This window comes from Polistes dominula, unplaced genomic scaffold (assembly GCF_049000335.1).
Source record: "Polistes dominula isolate Pdom_NZ unplaced genomic scaffold, Pdom_raw_medaka contig_80, whole genome shotgun sequence".
NCBI lineage: Eukaryota > Metazoa > Arthropoda > Insecta > Hymenoptera > Vespidae > Polistes > Polistes dominula.
The window spans coordinates 1,210,781-1,235,644 of NW_028301111.1; the positions used below are offsets into that span (position 1 = coordinate 1,210,781).

Consider the following 24,864-nt stretch of genomic DNA (forward strand, 5'->3'; position numbering starts at 1 on the left):
AAAGACATTTTAAGATATCGAAGTCCTTCGAGAGATTCTTTGAAGTTCCTGAGTGATTAATTTAATCGATTATCGATTAATCCGTCACTGATTGGAACTCTCTTAAATGAATATTTAAAATTTCGATTATTGGCCACGTTCTAGGGATTTTCGATTACTTTACACTAGTTCGCCGCGGGTGGCGCTACAATTGCTCCGAATGATCCTAACGATTCAGTTCGTGTTAATCCGTCGTACAGTACGGACGTTCGTGCGATTGAATCTCCTGTCAACGAGTACGCGTTATAAATTCGTTTCTTTTGGAGTTTAAGAAATAACAGAAATATGACAACATATATCAATTGAAGTAGTGTTTTGTAAAATTATCTCGAATATTAATTATCAAAAAGAAGACACACAGAAAAAAAGAAGAAAACAAGTAAGATATGCATTTGATCGATCATTTTATTTTCTTTATACACTCTTAACGTTCTCATTCATTTTTTGTTTCCTTAAACATTATACTTGACACATTTATGCACTGACTGTCATCTCATTTATCATCGTTATTCCTTTCACCAATTAATTCTCGAAACTACGATTTGTGATGCTGCCACGGCAAGTAGTTGAATAGAATTTGTTTTAAGAAAAAAAAAGAAGAACAAAAATTGAGAGGACGATCGAGTCTCGCGAGTGCATCGACCCGAACCGAGTTATTGATTTTCCCCGTCCAACTAGCACACACACGTATAATATACCCTTACGTTTTATTATGTTACCTGTTGTGTGTGATATGTCATATCATATTTTCTATTTCTTTCCTACGTATCATTTATTTCTTTATAAACAAAAAAATAATAATAATAATAATAATAATAATTCATTTTTTTCGAGATGTTTCGAGAGAAAAAAAAATGGAACTTCAAAAAGAAAAATTCGGTTACTAACCTACGTTAATTCGATACCATTCGGCCTAGTTTCAATGAACTTTCGAAAGCTTCTGGGCCTCTTGTAGAAACACAACGAAAGCTCCTTTGTACATTTTATTCCTCCCCCTCCCCTAAAAAAAATGGATCCATCGTATATTTTATTTTTCAATTTCATCGATCGTATCATTTGATAAAATTTCAATTATTATTGTATTAATTATATTTATTTATGTATTTTTGCAAAATCATGTTAATTTGATTTCATTAACAAACGCTCATTTGATTCATTTCTTCCCCCATCTCCCACCCTTTCGTTGTATCATTTAAATCTAGTATCGAATAATTGATGATTCGATATCCCGTTGTCCTAGTTATTTAAATAATCAATCGATTTTAAATAATCGATCTTTCGATTATTACGTCTTTTATCTTTTTTCTTATTGTTTTATTTTTTATTATTTTTTTTATCTAAGTATCGTTCGTGACATTTTAATTGAAATTGACGATAGTATGTGAGATGGGGGTTAGGAAGAGGAAGAGAAGGAGAAGGAAGAGGGAGGAAAAAGCAATAAAGTCAAGACAATTAATTACAAATTGACTAGTACCAACTGGTACTCACATATACATATATATATAATTATTTGTTTCTCTGTAGAGTAGTTATATTTAAATTATATGAATAATCAATTCTAAAATATCACGTATAAATCGATTACGAATGTGATTATGTTCATAACCACAAAAGCAAATTATCATCGAATATATTTGTCCAAACTTGTTATTCTATTTTAATATTTATTATTAATATAAATGTATTTTTAAATATGTTTGTCTGATAATTTTTTTTTTTTTTTAGTGTTTCGTATTTTTTTTTTTAGTAAATATTTTATTCGATTTATTAAAGAAAAAAAAATGGCCTCAAATATATTATGAAAAAGAATATATAATTAATATATTATTGAATATATTTGTGTTTAAATTTATATAATTGCTTTTTTTTATTATTTAATATTTAATATAAATATATTTTGAAATATGTTTGTCTGATTATTATTTTTATTTTGTTTTTTTTTTTGTATTCAATATTTCATTTGATTAATTAGGTGGGTGGGTGAGTGGTGGGGGGATAGAAAAAACATGTCCTCCTCCACTGACATTTTATGAATACGAGTATAATTGTAACGGTATAAACAAATTAATTTAAATACTTGAATGATTCGAGTGATCGTGTAAATAGATAAAAAAAAAATAAAATAAAAAAGAAAATAAAATGGACGAACAAACACAGAAAACATTTCTAAGAAAAAAAAACAAAACAAAAAAAAAGAAAATAAAAAGAGAAAAAAAATAAAACAGGATAATCATGAGAGTCAATGATATAATATAGTTGAAGAATGTAAATATTTAATAAACTATAGTTGTATATGTGTATGTGAATGTGTTTGTTTGTGTGTGTGTATTTCTTCCTTTTGCTGATCGATACTTCTCAACATCGAATATATCGAAGAAATTTTATTCGCAAGCAATCGAAAGTTACAACATGCCTTTTTCATAATAACTTTTTATTGAGTTTTGTTGAAAATATTGTAAGGATAACTGTACAACGGAAAACAGACAAAAAGGAATTTTTCAAGGTCAAAGAACATTTCTTTTTTTCTCATGGCATATTTTATAATTGTGTGGGGATATATTTCGTACATATATGTTTAAAAGTATATACCTAATGTTCGACCTTCGCGTGACTAGAAATTTGCGTAGGTGGCGAATCAACGAGCATATTATACTTTTTGTTTAAAGAACACAGAAAAACTATCCTAAATAATAAATTTATTTAATAAATATATATGCTATTAGGTTTATTTTTGTTTTTTTTTTTATTTTTTTTATTTATTTTCAATAAGTTGTGTACAATAATTTAAATGATTTATTTAAAAACAGAACAACTGTGTTATACCGCCATTTTCAGTACACCTATTTCTACCACACTAGTCAAAATGACTACTGGTGTATAAAAAAAAAAATTGCATTTTGTAACTTCCAGTCTTTATATTTACTCTTAAAAAATAACATAAATGTTTAACAATAATAATTTTAATATATAAATGGATTTGTGGACATTTTTAAATAACAAAACGTTTAAAATTATTTACACAATTCAAATGTTATATTTGTGAAGTAGAAATTTTGAATTAAAATGGCGTCAATCAGTCCAAATGACTGGGTCTGGTATATCTAGTGTTAAATCAATGAAATAAAAAAGATATAAAAAATAAAATAATATTGCGATTTTAAATTGAGATATAAACTATCCTATCTCTCAAGTTGGATGAAACTGCATACAGTGTGCAAAATTTGATTAAAATCGGTTCAGTAGTTTAGGAGTCCATTGCGGACAAACAACTTTACTCTTACTAATTTATATATATATATTAAGAAGATTATACATGTAATTAATTAATAAAATATACATATAATTATTTAATATAAAATATCTATATTGTAATATAAAATATTACATATATATAATTATACATGTGTGTATATATATATATAATTTAATTTATATATTTGAATATAATTTAATATTATTATTTAATAATATTACATTTTGTAATGTAAAATATAATAAAATGTATTATTAATATTTTTTTTGTTTCAACAGAAAACAAAAAGGAAATCACAAAAAGAAGACAAGTAAAATAAGAAAAACAAGGATTAACATATGAAGAAGGTACGTTTGATCATAAATATTTAACACATTATTTTATTTGTGTTTTATTTTCAATAAAAATTCAAGTATTTCAAGAATATTAAATTATATTAACATAAATAAAGTATATATAATAAAATATCTCTCTCTCTCTCTCTCTTTATATATATATATATATATATATATATATATATAAAGATCAAGTAGAGAATCGATGAATTATTGATTAAATAATCATTTTATTTTTTTTTATTTATATCATTGAATATATTTTTTTTTAATATCCTTGATACACATGGACACACACACACACACACACAGATGGAAATTCATTTTGTATTCTTCTCACGAGATACATTTTAAATATTCTAAAGTGGGATAGAAGAAGGAAGGAGGAGAAGAAGAAGGAGACGACAAAACTGAATAAAACGAAGAAAAATTTATTCTAAAGAAACTAAAGAAACTTACAGTGAGTCGTAGAAATGAAAGATACAAGTGGTACAAAATACGAACAATTCTTCGACGACGCTACGTTGGAGATACCACCTGACAAGGAACAATCCAAAGAACAACAGCAAAACAATGCGGATTTAAACGAGGAGGTAAATATTTATTATTTATGTTCATTATCATTAATGATATTAAAATGAATCCAAAGTTCGTTAATTTAGTCTGTTTAAATTATTTACTTTGAAATTGTATTGTCATTAATAATATTAGGATGAATCAAAAATTCATGAGTTTATTTTAATCAATCTGTTTATTTTGAAACTGTATAATACAGTTGTTTTTTGTAAAATTAATTTTTAAGATAATTATTTAAAAACAGAAACTAACTCTTTTGGTTGATTCTAATAAAATGAGCACAAATAGCAATATAATTTTACTACATTCATATAAATACTTTTATACGACATATTTAAAATATATTTATATGTTTGCTTACTTTGAAACTGTATAATACAGTTATTTTTGTAAAATTAACTTTTGAGATATTAATTTAAAAATAAAAACGCGAATTCTGTTGGTTCATTTTTATAAAATGTGCACAAATGGGGATCATAATTTTAATATTTTCATATTTAAAATACATTTATATGCTTTTTTAATTTGAAACTGTATAAATAACTTATTTTTGTAAATTTAACTGTTTAGATATTAATTTAAAAACAAAAACTAACTTTTTTGGTTCATTTTAATAAAATGTACACAAATGGTAACATAATTTTGATATTTTCATATTTAAAATACATTTATATGCTTATTTAGTTTGAAACTGTATAATACAGTTATTTTTGTAAAATTAACTTTTGAGATATCAATTTAAAAACAAAAACTAATTTTTTTTGGTTTATTTTAATAAAATATGCACTGATGGGCATCATAGTTTTGATATTTTCATATTTAAAATACATTTATATGCTTGTTTAGTTTGAAACTGTATAATACAGTTGTTTATTATAAAATTAACATTTGAGATAATTATTTAAAAACCAAAACGAATTCTTTGGGTTCATTTTAATAAATTATACACAAATGAGGATCATAATTTTGATATTTTCATATTTAAAATACATTTATATGCTTGTTTAGTTTGAAACTGTATAATACAGTTATTTTTATAAAATAACCTTTTGAGATATTAATTGAAAAACAAAAACGAATTCTTTGGATTCATTTTAATAAATTATACACAAATGAGGATCATAATTTTGATATTTTAATATTTAAAATACATTTATATGCTTGTTTTATTTAAAAAGAAAAATATTACTATTAGTAATAATAATAATAATAATCATCATCATTATCATCATAGTCTTCGTCTTTATTATTGATTTTCGATTGAAATATATTACACACAGTGTTGTATACTTTCATACTATGTTTACGTATAAATATTACAAAAGTAATATTCATTTAAAATTCCATGAATTCTAAGTTTATGAGTTTCTCCGAACTTATCGATCGAGTTCATCCATTCTGTGTCGTTTTACTTTGGTTTTAACCAGAAAAACATGATCCACCATTTTACATATTTACGTTTACTTTTATCTTACATATTTTTTTCTTTATGTTTTTTTTTTTCTTTATTTTTTATTCCCATATTATATTATATTTTCTTTTTTTTTATTCATAATATTTTTTTATTCTTTACTTTTTGTTCCCCCATTACTTAGGTGTTTTATTTTTTATTTATATATTTTTATCCTTCTTTATAAACTCGTTCGATTATATCGTTGACAATAATTGGCTGATATTTAAAAGCATTCAAGGAGAAATTTTCGATATTCTCGAGTAAACCATTGGAGCCAAGAAAAAGTTCACTTTCTTGGCGACCAAACAAATTTTTCATTGTCTTTCGACAAAAGCCGTGCGAGTAGCTCCTTTCCACCATGAAGCATCAAATTACCAATCTTTTTTTTTTTACAAGAATAAAATTGTCTCATGTTTTTGTACCTTACTGTATTATTTTTCCCTTTTTTTTTCTTTTTTTTTTGTCAACCTTTTAATTTATGTTCTTTTAAATGTCTCAATTTTTAAACGAGTTTTCTGTCAAATTGTATTTAATTTAATTCAATTTCATTAACAAAGCTGTATTTTATACTTAAAACAACACACCTGTGTTTAAAATATGTATATTTACAGAAAGATTCAATTTAAATTTCTTTTTTTTTCTTTTTTGTATTTTTCATTATTTTTAAAGATTAAATATTTTAAAAACATTTTAAAAAGTTACAGAAAAATTGTGTTTGAAATGTACACGTGTTTACTGTTTGAAGATCATAAAATTGATTTCTACGCGCAAAATACGAATAATTGGCCAACAACATTGTGTCCTAATTTTGCTTGATGAAATAAAGTTGATAAAACCAGTACAGTAGTAAGTTTATCTTATTGACGAAAAGAATCGTATCTAATTGTAAATAATAATTTAATACGCAAAAAAAAAGAAATGAAAATTAACTCAATTTTTTTTTCTCGTATCATCATGAGAATTCATTTCTAATATACAGTCTTATAGTACACAGTCTTATAATATACAGTTTTATAGTACACAATCTTATAATATACAGTATTTACTTTATAAAATGATTCATAGAAATTTTTCAAATATTCCTGACATTAAGATGAAGTATCTTAAATTAGATAAACATAAAATTTATCTACCACGAATTCTTACTGCGTGATTAATTGCAATTTATACAACACACATATGTGTGAACATATTTATATTCAAAAGGAATTCATAAAAATTAAACCAATTGAAATGATTATTTTTTTCTAAATTATTTATTTATTTATTTATTTATATTTGTATTATTTATTCATTTATATAAAAAAAAAAAAAAATTCAAAAATTATATTACACTGTCGGTAATGTAGGAATTGATCGTTCGGAATGCGACAAGTGTGTCATTTTTTAGGTCACGTGATACATAACTTCACACATACATATCACGTATAATGTACCACATTGTTACACATACACATACACACACATACATACACAGTTAAACGGAGAAAATCCAATTACGTATAAAACTGGTACACGTTTCATTTACCGGTTTGTCATCGTCATGACGTATGTTTGCATTTATCATGTTCATTTTTCATTATATACAGTATATACATACTAGAAAACTGTATATATATATACATATATATATATATAGAAAATAATATAAACACTGCACCGTTTCTATTTTACTATTCAGTTTATCTATTGACGCATGCGCATTAGTCTCGAAATACTTCCAAAGGTGCTGTCAGAGTTCAATGTTTTTACATTCAAAATAAAAAAAAATGTATTATTATTTTATACAGTGATGACAAATGTTTAAAAATAAGTGATACATAATATTATTAAATATTAAATTGAATTATAAAATAAATTCGCGCGTGTTGTGTGATTATCAAAAATAATATAACCTCTGTTTATAAACTATGTGTCATATTATTTGTAGGTTAGAAAGTATCATACTACTAATTAATTACATTAAACAAACATGAATAAATAATTAAATAATAATATTATTTAATATTTATTTATTTATTATAAATAAATACTGTATTGATTAAACGAATTATTTGAATTATATTTATTTTATGTTTAAGGATAAAAATAAGGATAACAAAATGTGGTTAACGACAGCAGAAGCGGCAAGTCTTGGTGCTGAGGAGGTAGCAGCAAGATTACACGTTGATGTGAGAACAGGATTACAATGGCAAGAAGCTGATCAAAGAAGACAATTAATTGGTTTTAATGAATTCACTGTTAAAGAGGAAGAACCTACGTGGAAGAAATATATTGAACAAGTGCGTTCTCATTTTTGTGTGGTTATGCTAACAATTTATAAAGTTTTTATGTATAAGTAAGTTTTAATCGGTTAATGTATGTTTTTCTTTATTGCAGTTTAAAAATCCGTTGATTCTTTTATTACTTGCATCCGCATTTGTCAGTGTTTGTATGAAACAATTTGATGATGCTGTCAGTATTACAGTGGTAAATATCAAATATGTGAAATATGATAATTAATTATGTTAACAAATATTCTTCATTTGTATTATATTTATTATATTTGTTTCCTTAGGCTATCATAATAGTAGTAACAGTTGCATTTGTACAAGAATATCGTTCTGAAAAATCTTTGGAAGAACTTAACAAACTAGTACCTCCTACTTGTCACTGGTAAATAATATTGATATCAATCTAAATCACAAAATAATTATACTTATATCTTATTATCTTATTTATCTCTTTATTTTCTATTTTAGTTTACGGGAGGGACAAGTAGAAACATTTCTTGCTCGTAATTTAGTTCCTGGTGATATAGTTTATTTAAATATTGGTGATAAAGTACCAGCAGATATTAGAATATTTGAAGCAATAGATTTGGCTATCGATGAAAGTAGTTTCACTGGAGAAACAGAACCAGCTCAAAAATCAACTGCACCCTTGCTTAAGACAAATGGATTAACATCAAAGAAAAATATTGCATTTATGGGAACATTAGTGCGATGTGGAAATGGCAAAGTAAGTGAAAGTTAACCAAAAATTACATGATTCTTAACATTTCATTCATTTATCTAATTAAACATGATATATTTGAAGGGTGTGGTAGTAAATACAGGAGAAAAGAGTGAATTTGGTGAAGTCTTTACAATGATGCAAGCTGAAGAAGCACCAAAAACACCTTTGCAAAGGAGTATGGATATTTTGGGTACACAATTATCATTCTATTCGTTCTGTATTATTGGCATTATTATGTTACTTGGCTGGGTCCAAGGAAAAGCCATTTTAGAAATGTTTACAATTAGCGTCAGTTTAGCAGTAGCAGCTATACCCGAAGGTCTACCTATCGTTGTTACTGTAACATTAGCATTAGGTGTTATGCGAATGGCTAAGAGAAATGCAATTGTTAAAAAATTACCAACTGTTGAGACCCTTGGTAAGATGATTTTTCATTTCAACTTATGAATATTCAATCATATTATTACATATTTCTTTATTTAATACTTGTTTCATTCATTTCAATTGTATTTCATTGTATACAGGATGTGTAAATGTAATATGTTCTGATAAAACTGGTACAATAACCAAAAATGAGATGACAGCTACAATTCTTGTAACATCTGAAGGATACATTGCTGATATTACTGGAGCTGGTTACAATGATAAAGGTGAAGTACGAATAAGAAAATGTGACAACAGTGATTTGGCACGTGCTGCGATTACACACATGTTAGAAGTAGGATGTATATGTAATAATGCTGTAATACAAAACGACACTTTACTCGGTCAACCAACCGAAGGTGCTTTATTAGCTTTGTCAATGAAATTTGGAATGTATGGTTACGCTGACAGATATTTACGTTTACAAGAATATCCATTTTCTTCTGAACAAAAGATGATGGCTGTTAAATGTGCACCTAAATATGAAGAAGTAAGCAAAACGTTCTTTCTACCTGATATTATTTCAATCATTTCTGAATTGTTGTTTCATTTTTTGCTTATTTATTTTTTGTAGAATAAACAAGAAATATATTTTGTAAAAGGAGCAATGGAAAAGATATTACCACAATGTACAAAATATTATGCCAATGGTCAAGAATATCCTTTGAATCAAAAGAAAGATCAAGAATTTTTAACGGAGGCTTATGATATTGGTCAACAAGGGCTGAGAGGTGCTGTTTAATAAGTATGAAGATAAAGAATATCGAGATTTGATTATTACTATTGCTCATATACTGTCATACGTTTGTTTTTAGTAATCGGTCTTGCACGTGGTACTTCATTACAAGATTTAGTATACGTTGGTCTTGTGGGTATTTGTGATCCACCAAGGCCACATGTTCGTGAATCAATTGCAACCCTGATGAACAGTGGTGTCAAAGTTAAAATGGTTACTGGTGATGCTAAAGAAACTGCTGTTACTATTGGTACGTCGTTTATTTTTTTAAACTATGCTCATTAATTCATGATTGTTGAATGATATTATTATTACAGCAAGTATGATTGGATTGGATACGCTTCATTCACGTTTAATGTCCGGTGACGAGATTGATTCGATGTCTGAACTGCAATTAGAACAATTAATAGAAAACGTTAGTGTATTTTATCGAGTAACACCTAAACATAAATTGTGCATAGTAAAAGCATTACAACGGGAAGGTAATATTGTGGGTATGACTGGTGATGGTGTCAATGATGGTGTTGCTTTGAAGAAAGCTGACATTGGTATAGCTATGGGAAAAAATGGCACTGACGTTTGCAAAAGAAGCAGCTGACATGATATTGGTCGATGATGATTTTGGAACAATTATGTAAGAACATAATAAATTATTCGTTTGTACATACATATCATTTAACATAAATAAATTAATAATTGTTTCATTAGATGAGTTATTATTATGAAAGGATTAACAAGACCATTATTTTCATGTTTTACTTTTAGTGCTGCTATTGAAGAAGGTAAAGGTATTTTCCACAACATTCGTAACTTCGTAAGATTCCAATTGAGTACAAGTATAGCAGCATTATCTTTAATTGCACTTGCAACATTAATGGGTGTACCAAATCCATTAAATGCAATGCAAATACTTTGGATTAATATTATTATGGACGGTCCACCTGCTCAAAGGTTTGAACAAATTCTTGAATATTAATCCTTTGCATTCGAACGGCATCAAATTACTGCCTGACAGGATATGAGTGACAACTCGAATGGCGCTGATACGGCGCCCGACTGATTTTAAGTCTTTTGAACGAAAAAAGGTCCTCGAGTGCAAAGGGTTATTTTGAATTTTATTACTAATTTTGATAGAATTGAGATTTATTATAAATATATTTTTCAATTTTATTTTATATTTACAGTTTGGGAGTTGAACCTGTCGACAAAGATGTTTTAAAACAAAAGCCACGAAATATCAAAGAACCTATGATAACGAAACATCTTATAATAAATGTATTATTATCTGCATTTATTATAATTGCTGGTACAACGTGGGTTTACAAAAGAGAGGTAAGAAACGTTACTTATGTTAACAATATTTATATTTGTTATATCATGTTTTTTTTTTTTCATGAATTTATTTAGATGACGTCGGATGGTCATACGGCACGAGACACAACCATGACATTCACTTGCTTCGTTTTCTTCGATATGTTCAACGCATTAAGTTGCAGGTCGCAGGTAAATATGTGTCCTTATTAACAGGTTGAATGCCACGGGGGAGGTCACCGGTGACCGGCACTTAACTTAGCTGTGACGCCATGGGGGTCACCAGTGACCAGTATGCACAGATTAATAGAAATATATTCCACATCGTGGCGCCATGAACAATCCCGGTAAAATTGGCGTGGCATTCAACCTGTTAATGAAAGACTATTATTTTTTTTTTTATTGTTTCATATTATAATGTTAATTATTTTACAGAAAAAGTCCATTTTTACAATTGGATTATGGAGTAACAAAATGTTTTTGGTAGCTGTAACATTATCAGTAATAGGACAAATGTTAGTCATTTATTTTCCTCCATTGCAAAGAGTATTTCAAACTGAAGCATTAACAGCAAACGGTACGTAATGTTATTAATTTATGCAAACATAGATCAACGATACTCACCATCAGCCATTTTCTTGTTTTTCTTGGTTAACAAGCGATCAGTTGAGCCGTTTATTTGGAAAATGGTCTAACGTTATTGAAATATTGAAAGGTTTGCGTTTCAATGTAATTAAAAAGGATAGTAACGAGTCATATTGTTTAAGTATATCTAAAGGGTGTTCAATTTATAGTTTCTATTAAAGTAGTGCCAATTATTAAGTGAATAATATGCATTTTCTTAGTAAGAATGGAGTTATATAGACCAATTTCAAAATAAACTTTATCATCGTTTCATTAATCAGCAAATTTTGAATGATTTTTAATATATTAGTAACAAGTTGCTTGAGAATAAAAAGATCATGTAAAAATTTAAACTATTACGGTTGCTAACTTGACTTTTTTGAAAAATGGAGTGACCACTTTCAATATAAACGGCTCATATATAGCTATAGATCAACGATACTCAATCATTCTTTTGTTTCTTGATTAATAAGCGATCAATTATTGTTACATTTCAAGATTATTTATTTTTTATTAATATTTAATTAAATTTAAATTTATAATTACCCTTTTAACACTTTAATGGCCGCATTACGTCTACATAATTAAACGTCGTCAGAGTTAGGTAATATTTATGAATATAATTAATTTACAGAAATTTTATATTAAATTGATGAAAAAATTAACATAAAAAAAAAAAAAACAACAATTTAACAACAAATTTAATTTGATATAATTTTAAATATATCAAAAGTGATAAATATAAATAAACAGTCAATAACAACGGTTGTTCCATTCACTCATGTTGTATGGAGCGGCCATTAAAGTGTTAAGACAGTGCGACGTCAAAGCTCGTTATGAATATATCTGACTGATACAATTTTTGATCAAATTTCAGATATCTTATTTTTAGTTGCATTGACATCGAGTGTGTTTGTGATTAGTGAATTGAAAAAATTTCTCGAGAGGCTATTACAAAAGCGACGTACCGGTGGACAATACTACAGTAAATCGGAGATGGACTTTGTATGACAGTTGCAGTCTGCCGAAGATATGGCGGACAAAGATCACGTGGAGTGAATTATATTAACATGAATTATATCGACTAAAGTAATTTCAGTCGTTCTACTGAGTAAACATTATCTATTTTTTTTTTTTTCGTTTTTTTAACCCTATTCTACATTCTTGATATTATCCTTGCGAAATATTATTAACGTTGCAATTACGCAAGGACACCATTTTTTTTTGTTTGTTTTTTTTTTTTTTTTTAAATAAGAAAAATATTCTCTCAGGTTTTATTTCTTTTTATTTTTTGTAACCTTCCTATATTTTTTTCTCTCTTCCCCCCCCCCCTTATCCCCCCACCCCTGTTTTATTCTTTCTATCATTTGTAACTGCATTTTTTACCATTTATACAGAAAGAAAGAAAAAAAAGGAAGAAAAAGTAAAACAATTTTATTACACTGTAAATGACATGAGAATGTTGTTTTTTTGTGTTATGAATAATCATGGCGACCGTAAGAAACAAAAAAAAAAACAAAAAGGAAAAGGAAAGATTAAAGAAAAGAAACGTAAGAGATAAAAAAGAAGAAAAAAAAAACAAAATGAAAAGAAATAATTAATAATAATAATAATAATAATAATAATAATAATAATAATTAGGTCACACACAATTACTACTTGTCTTTTAATAATTATGATTGTACGTGTGGTATATATATATAAATATTTAAAATAATCTTTGCACATTCCACATGCACCTTTTCAAATATTATACCCAAAATTTGTCTTTTAAAAATATCATCAATATAATTATTAATCGCACGTATATATATATATATATATATATATATATATATCTTTCCAAAAATTTCTAACAAAAACCTAACCTCTCAAAGCCGCCCCCCACCACCACGAAATTTAATAAATCAAATATTTCCTCGGTGGTGGGGGTAAACTATTTAAAACAGCGTATTCTTTAAAACAACGATTTTTACGATGTTAATTCGTAAAAAAAAAACAAAAATAAATTTGAAAAAATAATAGACAAAATATATTCTCCAATAAAAATGGCGCATTAAATCTTCTAGAAAATAATCATCATTTAAAATGTTTATTAAAAAAAAACAAAAAAAAGATAGAAAAAAACAAAACAAGATTTGATTTTACAAACGTTTAATATAGTATATTCAACATTAAAATTTAATAATAAACAACATTATTTATATATCGTTTTATGAAAAAGAAAGTTAAACAATATACACATAAACACATTTATAAATTTATACATTTATTATTATTATTATATTTAAGAATTGATAGTTTTAACAATATAGATGGAAAATAAATGATCTGGTAATGTTCCTTGATTCCCATAAGTGAACAATTATTAAACATTTTATTGTAACAACGAGATTATTATTATTATTATTATTACATTTTATTACGTCATTATAAATAAAACGAATGTTTTAATCAGATATAACAAAAACAAAAATAAAAAACAAATATTATTTACAGTAATTTACACGTTCAATCTTCTTAAACGTTTGTTTGTCTGTTTGTTTATTGTTTATTGTTTTTTTTATGCTCCAAACAATATGAAAGGAGTAAAATACAATAAAATGAAAGAAAACAATTAATTTTTGACTCTCGTTGTTACAAATATTAAATCTTGTACAAATATACCTCTATTTACATGATAGTCAATCAATAATAATTCATATAAAATATTCTCTGTTGTTATATGCTTAATAGTAATAATAATAATAATAATTAATAATAATAATAAATAATGCTTTAATCATAGAAATGAATTCCTAAAGATAAAGAAAATAAAAACAACAACAACAACAACGTATTAATGCGAATATTATAAATTTTCCATTAGTACACACATTAACACTTTAATGGCGGCTCACACAACATCTGTCTGTGATGAATTATGAATATTAACAATTATAAATATTATATTACTAATTAATTATTGTTTTTTTTTCTGTCAATTATTATTAGGTTATCCAGAAAGTTCGTGCCGATTTCCGATAGATGGCATTAATGTTCTTTTGCTAAAAAAAGAAAAAAAACCTGAAAAGTTCTGAAAGGACAAAAATTTTGTAGTCAACCTTAAAGATGGAGAAAAATTGTGAAATAAAATGGCACTTATATATAATTTAATAAATATATATCAATAAAAAGAACTCAAATTGTAAAACATTTCAATCTTTCATTAAAATCGACACAAACTTTCCGGACAATCCAATATTTTATTACAAATTTGTTATTAATTTGCTAGTATTTTTATGTTTTATGTGTATGCTCGGACATGTTGTATTTTACATGAATTTTGATGAAATTTGATTAATGCGTTGAGTACTACGTCAGTCATTGATGACTGACCCCTGAACTTCACATTCAGACCATGTCAGACACATGTGCCTGACATTCCACATTTTTTTTTTGCTACACGTGGCCTGACGAAGATTTTCGAAAAATTTGACGAAAATAACTTCGCGTGGCGCGAAATTTAAATTTTTTTTTTCAATAAATATTATCCAACATTTGGTGTAACATTTGACTACGTAAACGTGCGGCCATTGAAGTGTTCAAATGCATTATGATTAGTATTTAAAAATGCACTGTTTAGCAAAAAATAAAAATAAAAGATTAAAAAAAAACATACACACACACACATACACACATGAAAAAAAAATGATTCTTAGAATTTAATGTATGCCTTCGAGTATAGTGAACGTTTTATATTCGTACAAATCGGGACCTCCGTAGCCGTACAAGAGTTTACCTCTTCCGTTCTCGTCGTAATACGGATAACGATACTTTGGCCTAAAAAAAGAATATAAACAAAAGAAAAATGGCGGATAATGAAGAATCAAATGAAAACTGACATTAAGTCAAACGAATGATTGAAGAAGAAAAAGAAAAAGAAAAAGAAAACAAATCTCATTCTTATTAGGAAGAGAACGTTATTTATATTTTAGAAATATAAATTTTAGAGTGAAAGTATCTTATAGATAAGTTATTAAAATATAAATTTGTAATAATCGATGTTTGTTGTTTACAATTACGCTTTTTAATAGTTTTATCACGTAAACAGATTTCATTCGAGATTAATTAATCGATATAATATATATAATACGTATTATATATATGATATATAATAATACGTGTTTATTATAAACATTTTAATAAAATTATATTAATTATAAAACACACAAAAAAAACAATATTATAATAACTTGTCTAAAGTTTATTATACTTTATTATACTCCATTTTGAATTTATTTTTCTAACTAAATGTATTTTTATTACAATTTCTTTTCTTTTTTTATTTTTATTTTAAACTACGAATATAACTCGTCACATTTTAATTTATTTTTCAATACTATATAATTGATTATTATTATTATTATTTATATATATTAATATTTATTATAATCTTACCTTTCAAAATATTGGAAATTGGGTGCTTTTGGTTGAGCAACTGTTGCATTAATTTCGACAATTAATCCAAGGAATATTACAATGATCGTTAAAAATATCACATTATACATTTTCTATAAAGAAAAATGTTTCATATAATTAATTTATATAAACAATAATTTCCCTTTCTTTTTTTTTTTTATTTCTTATAAATATTACTGTATACTTACCATTTTATATATTTTTAATGCCATGATTTATATTCACTCAAAGAATTTTTACGTTTTTAATTAATGATGATATTTAAAACGATTTTTTATACACACAATGATTTTATTTGAATTTATATTTATATATTTATATATATATATATGATATCAAACACTGTAAATAATGATATAAAAAATTAATCAAAAATGAGTAACATCACGGACGTTTATATTCAACGTGTTTGATTCTTTCAATGTTTTAAAACTAACTGACTTTACCTCATCAATTTATCCCCACTTCATTTTTCTTTTCTTGCACAATCATATTTGTTCATAGTGAAAGTTTTACCAACTACATATACCTATATATATATATAAGATGTAATTTCTTTTACTTTCACTGTATTCTAACTGTAGAAACATTTACTATTCATCAATTCCTTCTTTTATTATAATAATCATTATTATTTATAAACAAATGTCATGAATATATTTGGAATATTTAATATTAATAAAATACATGCAAAATATGTTTATTGTATCTTTTGTAACATAAAAAATGAATTAAATCCTTTCATGAAGTGAAAGTTTATTAAAAAAACGCTTAACATTTAAACAATTTTATATATTCAAAAAAATATTCCAAATAAAATGTGACACATTGTATTTATTATATAACAATTTTACTTACATTACATAAAATAATATTATTTTTTAATGTATAATAATATTCGAATTATTTAATTAACAAGAAATCATTTGAATGTCGATAAAATGCAAAACTTCATTTGACTCAGCTTGTGAACATATATTTATACTTATCGTTAAGAATAATTATTCCCCCACTCCCACTCCCTCTTAACCCTACCCTAACCTATAATAAAAATATTTTTATTTCTTATTTAAATCTTTTTTTTTAATTCTTTTTTACGTAACGAAGTAAATGCGCGTGTTAACAGATAACGCAAATGATCGTTTAAATATTTAATTCTTTCCTTTTTTTTTTTGTATTATGAAAAAATTGAGGAGGTTATAAAATTACGAATTTTTAATTTGAATAAATAATTCTTCCATTTTTTTTTCTTTTTTTTTCTCTTTAATCACAAAGATAATCATTTTACAAATCATAAAAATATATTATTGATTAATTATTAACAACGTAATAAAAAATATCTCGTTTTTTTTTTAATTAAATAAAAAAAAAATAGATTCTCTATTTAATGAATTTTTTTTCTTGTTTTTTTTTTTCCTAACCTATAACTTTGTTTCTGTTTTTTCTTTTTCTTTTTTAACAATTAAACGTTTTATTCGTGCTCTTCAATTGTTTTTTCTTTTCCTTTTTTTTTCTTGTTTTCTTTTTCTAACCTATAAACTTTATTTAACTTTGTTTCTGTTGTTGTTGTTTTTTTTTTTAAACAATTAAACGTTTTAATCGACTCATTCAATTGTTTTTTTCTTTTTTTTCTTAACTTGTCAACTTTATTTAATTTTTTTAAAACGTTTAACCGCTTTTTTCTTTTTTTTTTTCAACTTACAAATTTCAATTAACTTTCTTTTGTTTTTTTGAAACAGTTAACCGTTTAAAATGGCTCCCTTTTCCATTTTTTTTTCTTTTTTTTTTTTAAACGACTAAGTTTTTTTTCTTGTTTTTTTTTCTAACCTATAAACTTTATTTAACTTTATTTCTGTTTTGTTTTTTTAACAATTAAACGTTTTAATCAGCCTCTTCAATTGTTTTTTCTTTTTTCTTTTTTTAACTCTTATCAACTTAATTTAATTTTTTTTTGAAAACAATTAACCGTTCAAAATGGCTGCCCTGTTCAATTTTTTTTCCTTTTTTTTTTTTAAACTTATTATTATAACCTTATTTCATTTTTGTTTAAACAATTAACCGTTCTTTTTTTTTAATTCATAGACCTTATTTAAGTTTATGTTTTTTTTTTTAAACAATTGAACGTTTTAATCAGTTCCTTTCAATTTTTATTAGTAGGTGTACCCCATGGTCCAGAATATCCAATTCCCATACCCAATTTGGCTATAGCTTTTTCACCACGAAAACCATTGGTTTCCACGTAATCGATTCTTCTTTGTTTTCCAACTTCTGGATCAAAATTCCATTCAGTTCTCTTAAAAAAAAATTAATATATAAAAACAAAGATTAATAAAAAATCAAATTAATTAACTAATTTAACAATAATAACAATAATAATAATTGATATTTACATACTTGATGTATAACAGGTAATCCAGCAATGTTATTTTGTAAAAGATTGATCAACAGTCCAGAAGTTGCATGAACTAACAATTTATTATTCCCATTATTAATTATCAATAATAACGTCCATAATATTATCTAAAATAATAATAACAATCAACAAAAAAAAAATTAAGGTTATGTTTAAATAAATATTCTAATATTTATCGTACAATCTTTTCATCAAAAACAAAGACCAAAATCTTACCGTACGAATAAACAAATTCATTTCTTAAAAAAAAAATACAAAAACACAAAAAAAGACCCTTATAACACAAACACACAATACTACTTTTTCAAAAAACAATATGGCCGCAATTTTGGAACAAAACGTTTCTAATACCGTAATCGAATAACAACTAAATCCTTTTGTTTTATATGCAATGCATTTGAAAACAAGTATAAGTGCAGTTTGTGTATATAATTTAAAAGAAGGGAAACCATCGTTAGCTTTTCCTCTAACCTCATCCCCCCCCTCCCTGTCCCAACCGACCCCACCCCTTCTGCTAATAGTCAAACCTGGCGTAATATCAACAGTGAAAGTTGAAATTCTTATAAACAATGTACCAAGAAAAATAGACCTGTATGAAACCTAACTACGTAAAGGACACGTCTAAGGAATAATAATGAATTTGTGGTTAAGTAAAGAGACTCGAGGGTGGGGGTGGGGACTGAGAATGGGGTGGAGTGGTGGGGGGATTAAGAAGAAAAAATTCATTTCAATATCAATTATCAATTCTATTCAGGTATTATCATTCAGAAAGTTAAACAGTATGAGAAGGTATAAAAGAGTGAAACGAACCATGTAGCAAGTTACATTTGTTCCAATTCACATTTGGGTCGGGTTTAAAGGTCGTTTCAATAAGTATTATGCGTTTTTACATCATTTTTTTAACAATTTTCTTATATACGGTGAGTTTTATTTTTTTCTTTTTGTTTGTTTTTTTTTTCTACAACGTGTTAGCCTTGTACAATTTAATTTATTATTCTTCAACAGATATGTAATATAATCAATGAAGTTGATTGTACAATCATAACGGATATTAAGAAGACCCTGCCGTCAGATTTTTGGCCATCAAATTGGTGGCAAAGATTGAAAATTATTTTGTTTAATGGTGGATTATGGAAATTACATGAAAATACATCAGCTGGTATTTCAAAATTGTTATCAAGTTTTAATGGTGAAACCGGTTCTATGATGATAGTATTCAAACATGACGACGGTCCACGTGCATCTTACGCGTATCAGCAACGTTTTGGATTTCGTGGTCAGAGACTTGTTGAATTATTGGGAACCGGTTTTAATTCTTTTCAAGGAAATCCACAAGAACCGACATTAACATTTTTCTTAACTCCGCCTCTACCATCTTCTTGGCGAACGTTTTATAGAAATGTTTCTTGACAAATGATAATAATAATAATGATAATTAATATTTATTAGTTTCAAAAAAGGACACCTTGTGTCTTTGATTTTATAGAAATCATGATGTCATTATAATATTTATTATAAATCATAGTTTTTTTTTTGTTAATGTTAATAATATGACGTTATAATAATAATAATAATAATAATAATATTTATTAGTTTGAAAAAAGACACCCGATAAATATTTCCAAATGTGTCTTTGATTTTATGGAAATAATTATCAATTTATTATAATATTTATTATAAATCATAGTTTTGTTTGTTAATGTTAAAGATATGGCGTTTTAATAATAATAATAATAATAATAATAATAATAATAATAATAAGCGAAGGATGATTACAGGGCCCAAACTTTAACGTAATCAATTTTCAAACTAGTTTTGCCTTGTTTCCATGATTTAGCCCATTGGTCACGTCCTTCGTAAAAATTAAGAACCGCCTGTTAAACAAATAATATAACAAAACATTACATTATTATTGTTTAAACATAAACAAATGATAAATTATTATATTATATTTTACCTTGGATCCAATATTTTTCCAAGGTTTTTCGTAATTGTCGCTTCTACTCATATCTGGGAATTCCCCATAACCTCCAACGGCTAAGCCCAAGGTTAAGAAAAACTACAATTTAAAAAATAACAAATAATTCATTTTAATTAATTGTAATCGAAATTGTTCAACAAACATATTCGTCTTACCGGTTGGTTGAACGTATAATCAATTTTTTGTTCACCAAAAATTGTGTTATCAAATTTAGCGAGTATACGATCGTCTCTCCATTCAATTTCGTAAATGTGAAAGTCATCGGACCAAAGTGAGTTGGTACTTCTATGCAAAAGATCTGATCTCGATGAATAAGGTGTTTGACTAGTTTGAAATGGTTTCAATCCACCAGCGGTAAGTACATGGCCACTCAGGTCCGTATTATGTACAGATCTTAAATTTGAATTACCGGAAGCGGATGCAATTCGAATTACTGGTTGTGTCCATCCTTCACGTTTATTATTTTCATTTGCAACTTCCAAGGATATTACTGTATTTCAATTAAACACCATATTAATATATACAAATTAAGTGTCACGTTGTTTGTCCGTAATAGACTCCTAAACTACTGAACCGATTTTAATGAAATTTTGCACACCGTGTGGAGTTTCATCCAATTTGAAAGATAGGATAGTTTATATTTCAATTTATAATCGCAATATTATTTTATTAATCGCGAATTATTTGTTTATTAACAAATGAGTCATGATTATCTCTGTTAGTTCGATAAGATTCTAACAGATGGCGGTATAAGGTAATTCGTTGACTTAAAGACGTGTGTATCGGACTGACCTTTTTCTATATGGTGTGCACAATTTTTTAAATCATCAATCGATTTTTTGATTAAAGTATTAATATAAAAATTTGACCTGCGTAGTAACTACATTAATTTTCGGACCTCCTAATATTAATATACTAATTAATTAAATATTATTTATGTAATATCGTTAATTAAATAATATTATATATTAATTAGGATTTAATTAACAATTTGGTTAAATAATTATATTATGTTTACAAATATATTACTGGTCAACCAAAAATAAATATTATTAATTATAATATATAATATTATAATTATATATTAATATATTTAATAATATTGTAATTTATTTATTTAATATATTTAATCAATTAACCCTTAACAAACTAGCGTAGTTAAATATACAGTTAAGTTGTAGCGAGTATGGCGGCATTCCTTCGTTAAGGGTTAATATATTAATATTATTAAAAATTATAATTATATATTATAAATGTATAATTAAATATTGAATTTAATTAATATATTAATTATATATTTAATATTTTAATATATAATATTAAAATATATTTCATATTTATAAATAAAATAATTTTATTATTAATTTCAAACAATAATTGCACATTATTATATGAAACAAAATAATAAACGTAGTTAACTTTTTTGGTTCACCCTAATAAATAAATAAATAAATAAGGGTTTTGTTATACTTTAATTCTAAACAAAATTGATTTTAAACTTACTTGGATATATCCAATCACCTGCCGGTAATTGAGCTCTTACTTCGATACGTCCATATTTAAATGCAAATGAATTGTTGGTATTTAAACGTCCTGACAATATTGGTGGTAAAATACTAGCCCCTACGGCTTGACGTTTGCAATCAAAGCTATCAGGTATGGCTGTGCACCTTTTCAAAGAAATATATTAATATAAATAATATTAATTTATATTAATTAAAATTGTCATTAGGATCCCAACCATATTTTTTTGTAATTTATATTTATTATTATTATTATTATTAATATTATTATTATTAATATAATTATTTTACCTAGGTAATTCCAACGTTCCTTCTCTAATAAATTCAGCGCTATGTTTTCCATCTAAAAATGTTGGTGTTATCACCAATTGTTGATTGTCTATATTAACGTTACTATTATCTTTGATATAAACAACGAACTCGAAATCCTAAAAATACAAAATATAATAAATATAAATATATAATATAATAAATATAATAAATTATAAATATATTAAAATTAATAATATTTATTTAATAATTAACACATTATCTTTGGGAACGTTGTGAACTTGACTCACGCGTCTAGCGGACGAAAATGAGCGAAATATGAAAGCAGTGTAACATCTTTTTAGAAAACATGTTATAACTTCACATCTAATAGTAGGATTTCAATGATATTTGAAAAATAGATATCAAATAGTATTTCGAAGATGTAAATAACTTCAACTCAATGCTATCAAAATTAAAATCAACTGAATTTATGCTACTTTGTAAGCACGAAACTTGCAGCGTCAAAATAGCACATACATTTCATCAAATTATTAGTTGTTCTGAACAATTCATAAATTTAAGACTAAACATTGATCAGGTTTTACAAAAAAAAAAAAAAACATAACCAAAAACATCATTCCTGTTCAAAAATTAGTGACAATGAAAAAAAAAAGAAAAAAACAAACATTAGTAAGTGTTTTACTGAAACTTAGCTTACGTTCTGTATAAAACGTATTAATACGCGACCCGCCGACCAGCCTCAGTCCGTGGAACAAGTAGAAATATCCGACCCGCCACACACACAATAGTGTATTAATATAATTAATTATATCTTCTTCTTATTATTATTATTTAATAAAAAAATATTGGAATTACCGGAGAACCAGAAAATTGTTCGATTACGTTCCATGTTGATGAATTAAGACTATCAAAGTTATCTTCGAAAATTAATTGATTCGTACAAACATTTTGTAAATTTCCATTTTTATCGAGTACTTTCGTTATCGAAGGTTTATCACAATTTCCATCCTTTTTCGAACCATGCGGTGTTCCGTCATAATTGAAGAATTCTTTATGAAAATTAAAGGATAAAATATGACAAAACAATGGCGAATACGAATAAAATAAAATAATATTTCGAAAAAATGTCATTAATACAAACCGGTTACTCTGTGTTCTTGATTTAAAAGATTATATCCTAATCCTTGATAAACAACGTGTACCCAGAAATAAATAACATCACCTTCTTTGAGTTCAGTAGTATGATCTTCGTAAACCCATCTGCCATTACGAGACTTTATAATATCAATACTAATTACTCCTGCTTCTAATGAATAAAAATCATCGTTGAATTTTACGTGATAAGCTACCAACGTGATACCCTGTTCATCTGTTAAGGAAAAAAAAGAAATAATAATAAAACAAGAAAAATAGAATATTTATTTTTATCATCTTCACACAGTTGCGGTCATTATCTTGACCTTGAATTTGAATTCCAATTCGAATTTATCTACTACACTAATCAATTAGCTCTTCATTATGATTATTATTATTATTTTTTTCTAGACGGAATTAAAATAAAATTTAAAAAAAGAAAAATGATTAAGATAACCTTTGTACAGTTTATTAATATTCATAAGCTATCGATCAAAACATTTTATTTGATATTTTATTACAAGTCAAATAAATACATTTAGACATGGGAAAATACAAACTGTTATGTAATAAAATAATTATAGTTGATACATCGTTATCAACATATATATATATATATATATATATATATATATATATATATATATATATATATATATATATACACTCATGTGTGATAAATGTTTAACATAGAAAAATTATCAATTTTATTGTAATATTATAATTGTAAATATATTATTCAATTAAAAATTATTTGATTACTTACGTGGCACAGATATACGCAACCCTTTTGGATAAAGTGGTTCTACCGTTGCACTTGGAGGCGTATAAGCAAAACTTATGTTAACATTTATTAATAATGTTATAAAATAAAAGAATATCGAAGGATAATGATTAAAACTGACAAACATTTTGAACAATTATTATCTTACATACAATTACATACAATTATTTGAAATAATCGTTTAAAATAATAATAATAATAATAATAATAATATACCCTATAGAGAGAAGAAATTTGACTTCGTTACACGACTACACCACATCTCCAACTGAATCCGTAAGACTCTTATAATATTGTAATATTTAAAAATCATCCGACATATTTCTTATTTCCGAAGAATTCGTTATCACCATATTTTCCTGCTTTTGATTAAAAATTCTTAGTTTTCCTTCTTTTAGATAATCGCTAAGAAAGATTACATATATAAGTATACATTCTGTAAATATTATTATATTAAAAGAAAAAAACAAACGATAGATATTTTTAAATTTCGATATATCGAAGAATACATTTATCGAGTAGTCGTATTACGATTGGTATTTGATCGA

General features: G+C 25.7%; 4 protein-coding genes across 10 annotated transcripts; 2 read left to right on the plus strand and 2 right to left on the minus strand.

Moving 5' to 3' along the window:
* Positions 1 to 211: 211 nt before the first annotated feature.
* Positions 212 to 16,068, plus strand: SPoCk (secretory pathway calcium atpase). Its single transcript, XM_015331106.2, is given in 18 exon segments — positions 212 to 418; positions 3,571 to 3,639; positions 3,993 to 4,220; positions 7,738 to 7,938; positions 8,036 to 8,125; positions 8,214 to 8,311; positions 8,398 to 8,656; positions 8,735 to 9,071; positions 9,178 to 9,566; positions 9,651 to 9,807; positions 9,892 to 10,062; positions 10,130 to 10,395; positions 10,397 to 10,446; positions 10,578 to 10,763; positions 10,997 to 11,144; positions 11,220 to 11,315; positions 11,559 to 11,700; positions 12,625 to 16,068. Coding segments are annotated over 16 exon segments (2,844 nt in total). The 5' UTR covers positions 212 to 418; positions 3,571 to 3,639; positions 3,993 to 4,100; the 3' UTR covers positions 12,759 to 16,068.
* On the minus strand, positions 12,918 to 19,162 carry LOC107071765 (uncharacterized). 7 transcript variants are annotated; one of them, XM_015331039.2, is made up of 5 exons: positions 17,067 to 17,267; positions 16,655 to 16,786; positions 16,397 to 16,550; positions 16,188 to 16,300; positions 12,918 to 15,569 (listed from the first exon to the last, which is right to left on the minus strand). In XM_015331039.2, exons 3-5 carry the CDS (start codon positions 16,418 to 16,420, stop codon positions 15,452 to 15,454), a joined length of 255 nt encoding a protein of 84 aa, XP_015186525.1. In that variant the 5' UTR covers positions 16,421 to 16,550; positions 16,655 to 16,786; positions 17,067 to 17,267; the 3' UTR covers positions 12,918 to 15,451. The 7 variants fall into 7 exon arrangements, with proteins under 7 accessions (XP_015186525.1, XP_089032875.1, XP_089032873.1 ...); XM_089176747.1 differs by lacking the exons at positions 12,918 to 15,569; positions 16,188 to 16,300 and adding exons at positions 18,603 to 18,728; positions 18,838 to 19,162 and having other exon boundaries at positions 16,511 to 16,550; positions 16,655 to 16,737; positions 17,067 to 18,501; XM_089176744.1 differs by lacking the exons at positions 12,918 to 15,569; positions 16,188 to 16,300 and adding exons at positions 18,603 to 18,728; positions 18,838 to 19,162 and having other exon boundaries at positions 16,511 to 16,550; positions 17,067 to 18,501.
* Positions 19,163 to 19,347: 185 nt separating this feature from the next.
* On the plus strand, positions 19,348 to 20,382 carry LOC107071763 (uncharacterized). The gene is made up of 2 exons (XM_015331036.2): positions 19,348 to 19,541; positions 19,627 to 20,382. Exons 1-2 carry the CDS (start codon positions 19,500 to 19,502, stop codon positions 20,029 to 20,031), a joined length of 447 nt encoding a protein of 148 aa, XP_015186522.1. The 5' UTR covers positions 19,348 to 19,499; the 3' UTR covers positions 20,032 to 20,382.
* On the minus strand, positions 20,187 to 24,639 carry B-gluc1 (beta-1,3-glucan recognition protein 1). Its single transcript, XM_015331035.2, has 8 exons — positions 24,299 to 24,639; positions 23,540 to 23,767; positions 23,254 to 23,447; positions 22,417 to 22,553; positions 22,106 to 22,272; positions 20,758 to 21,092; positions 20,579 to 20,680; positions 20,187 to 20,495 (listed from the first exon to the last, which is right to left on the minus strand). Exons 1-8 carry the CDS (start codon positions 24,441 to 24,443, stop codon positions 20,394 to 20,396), a joined length of 1,410 nt encoding a protein of 469 aa, XP_015186521.1. The 5' UTR covers positions 24,444 to 24,639; the 3' UTR covers positions 20,187 to 20,393.
* Between the last annotated feature and the right edge of the window lie 225 nt (positions 24,640 to 24,864).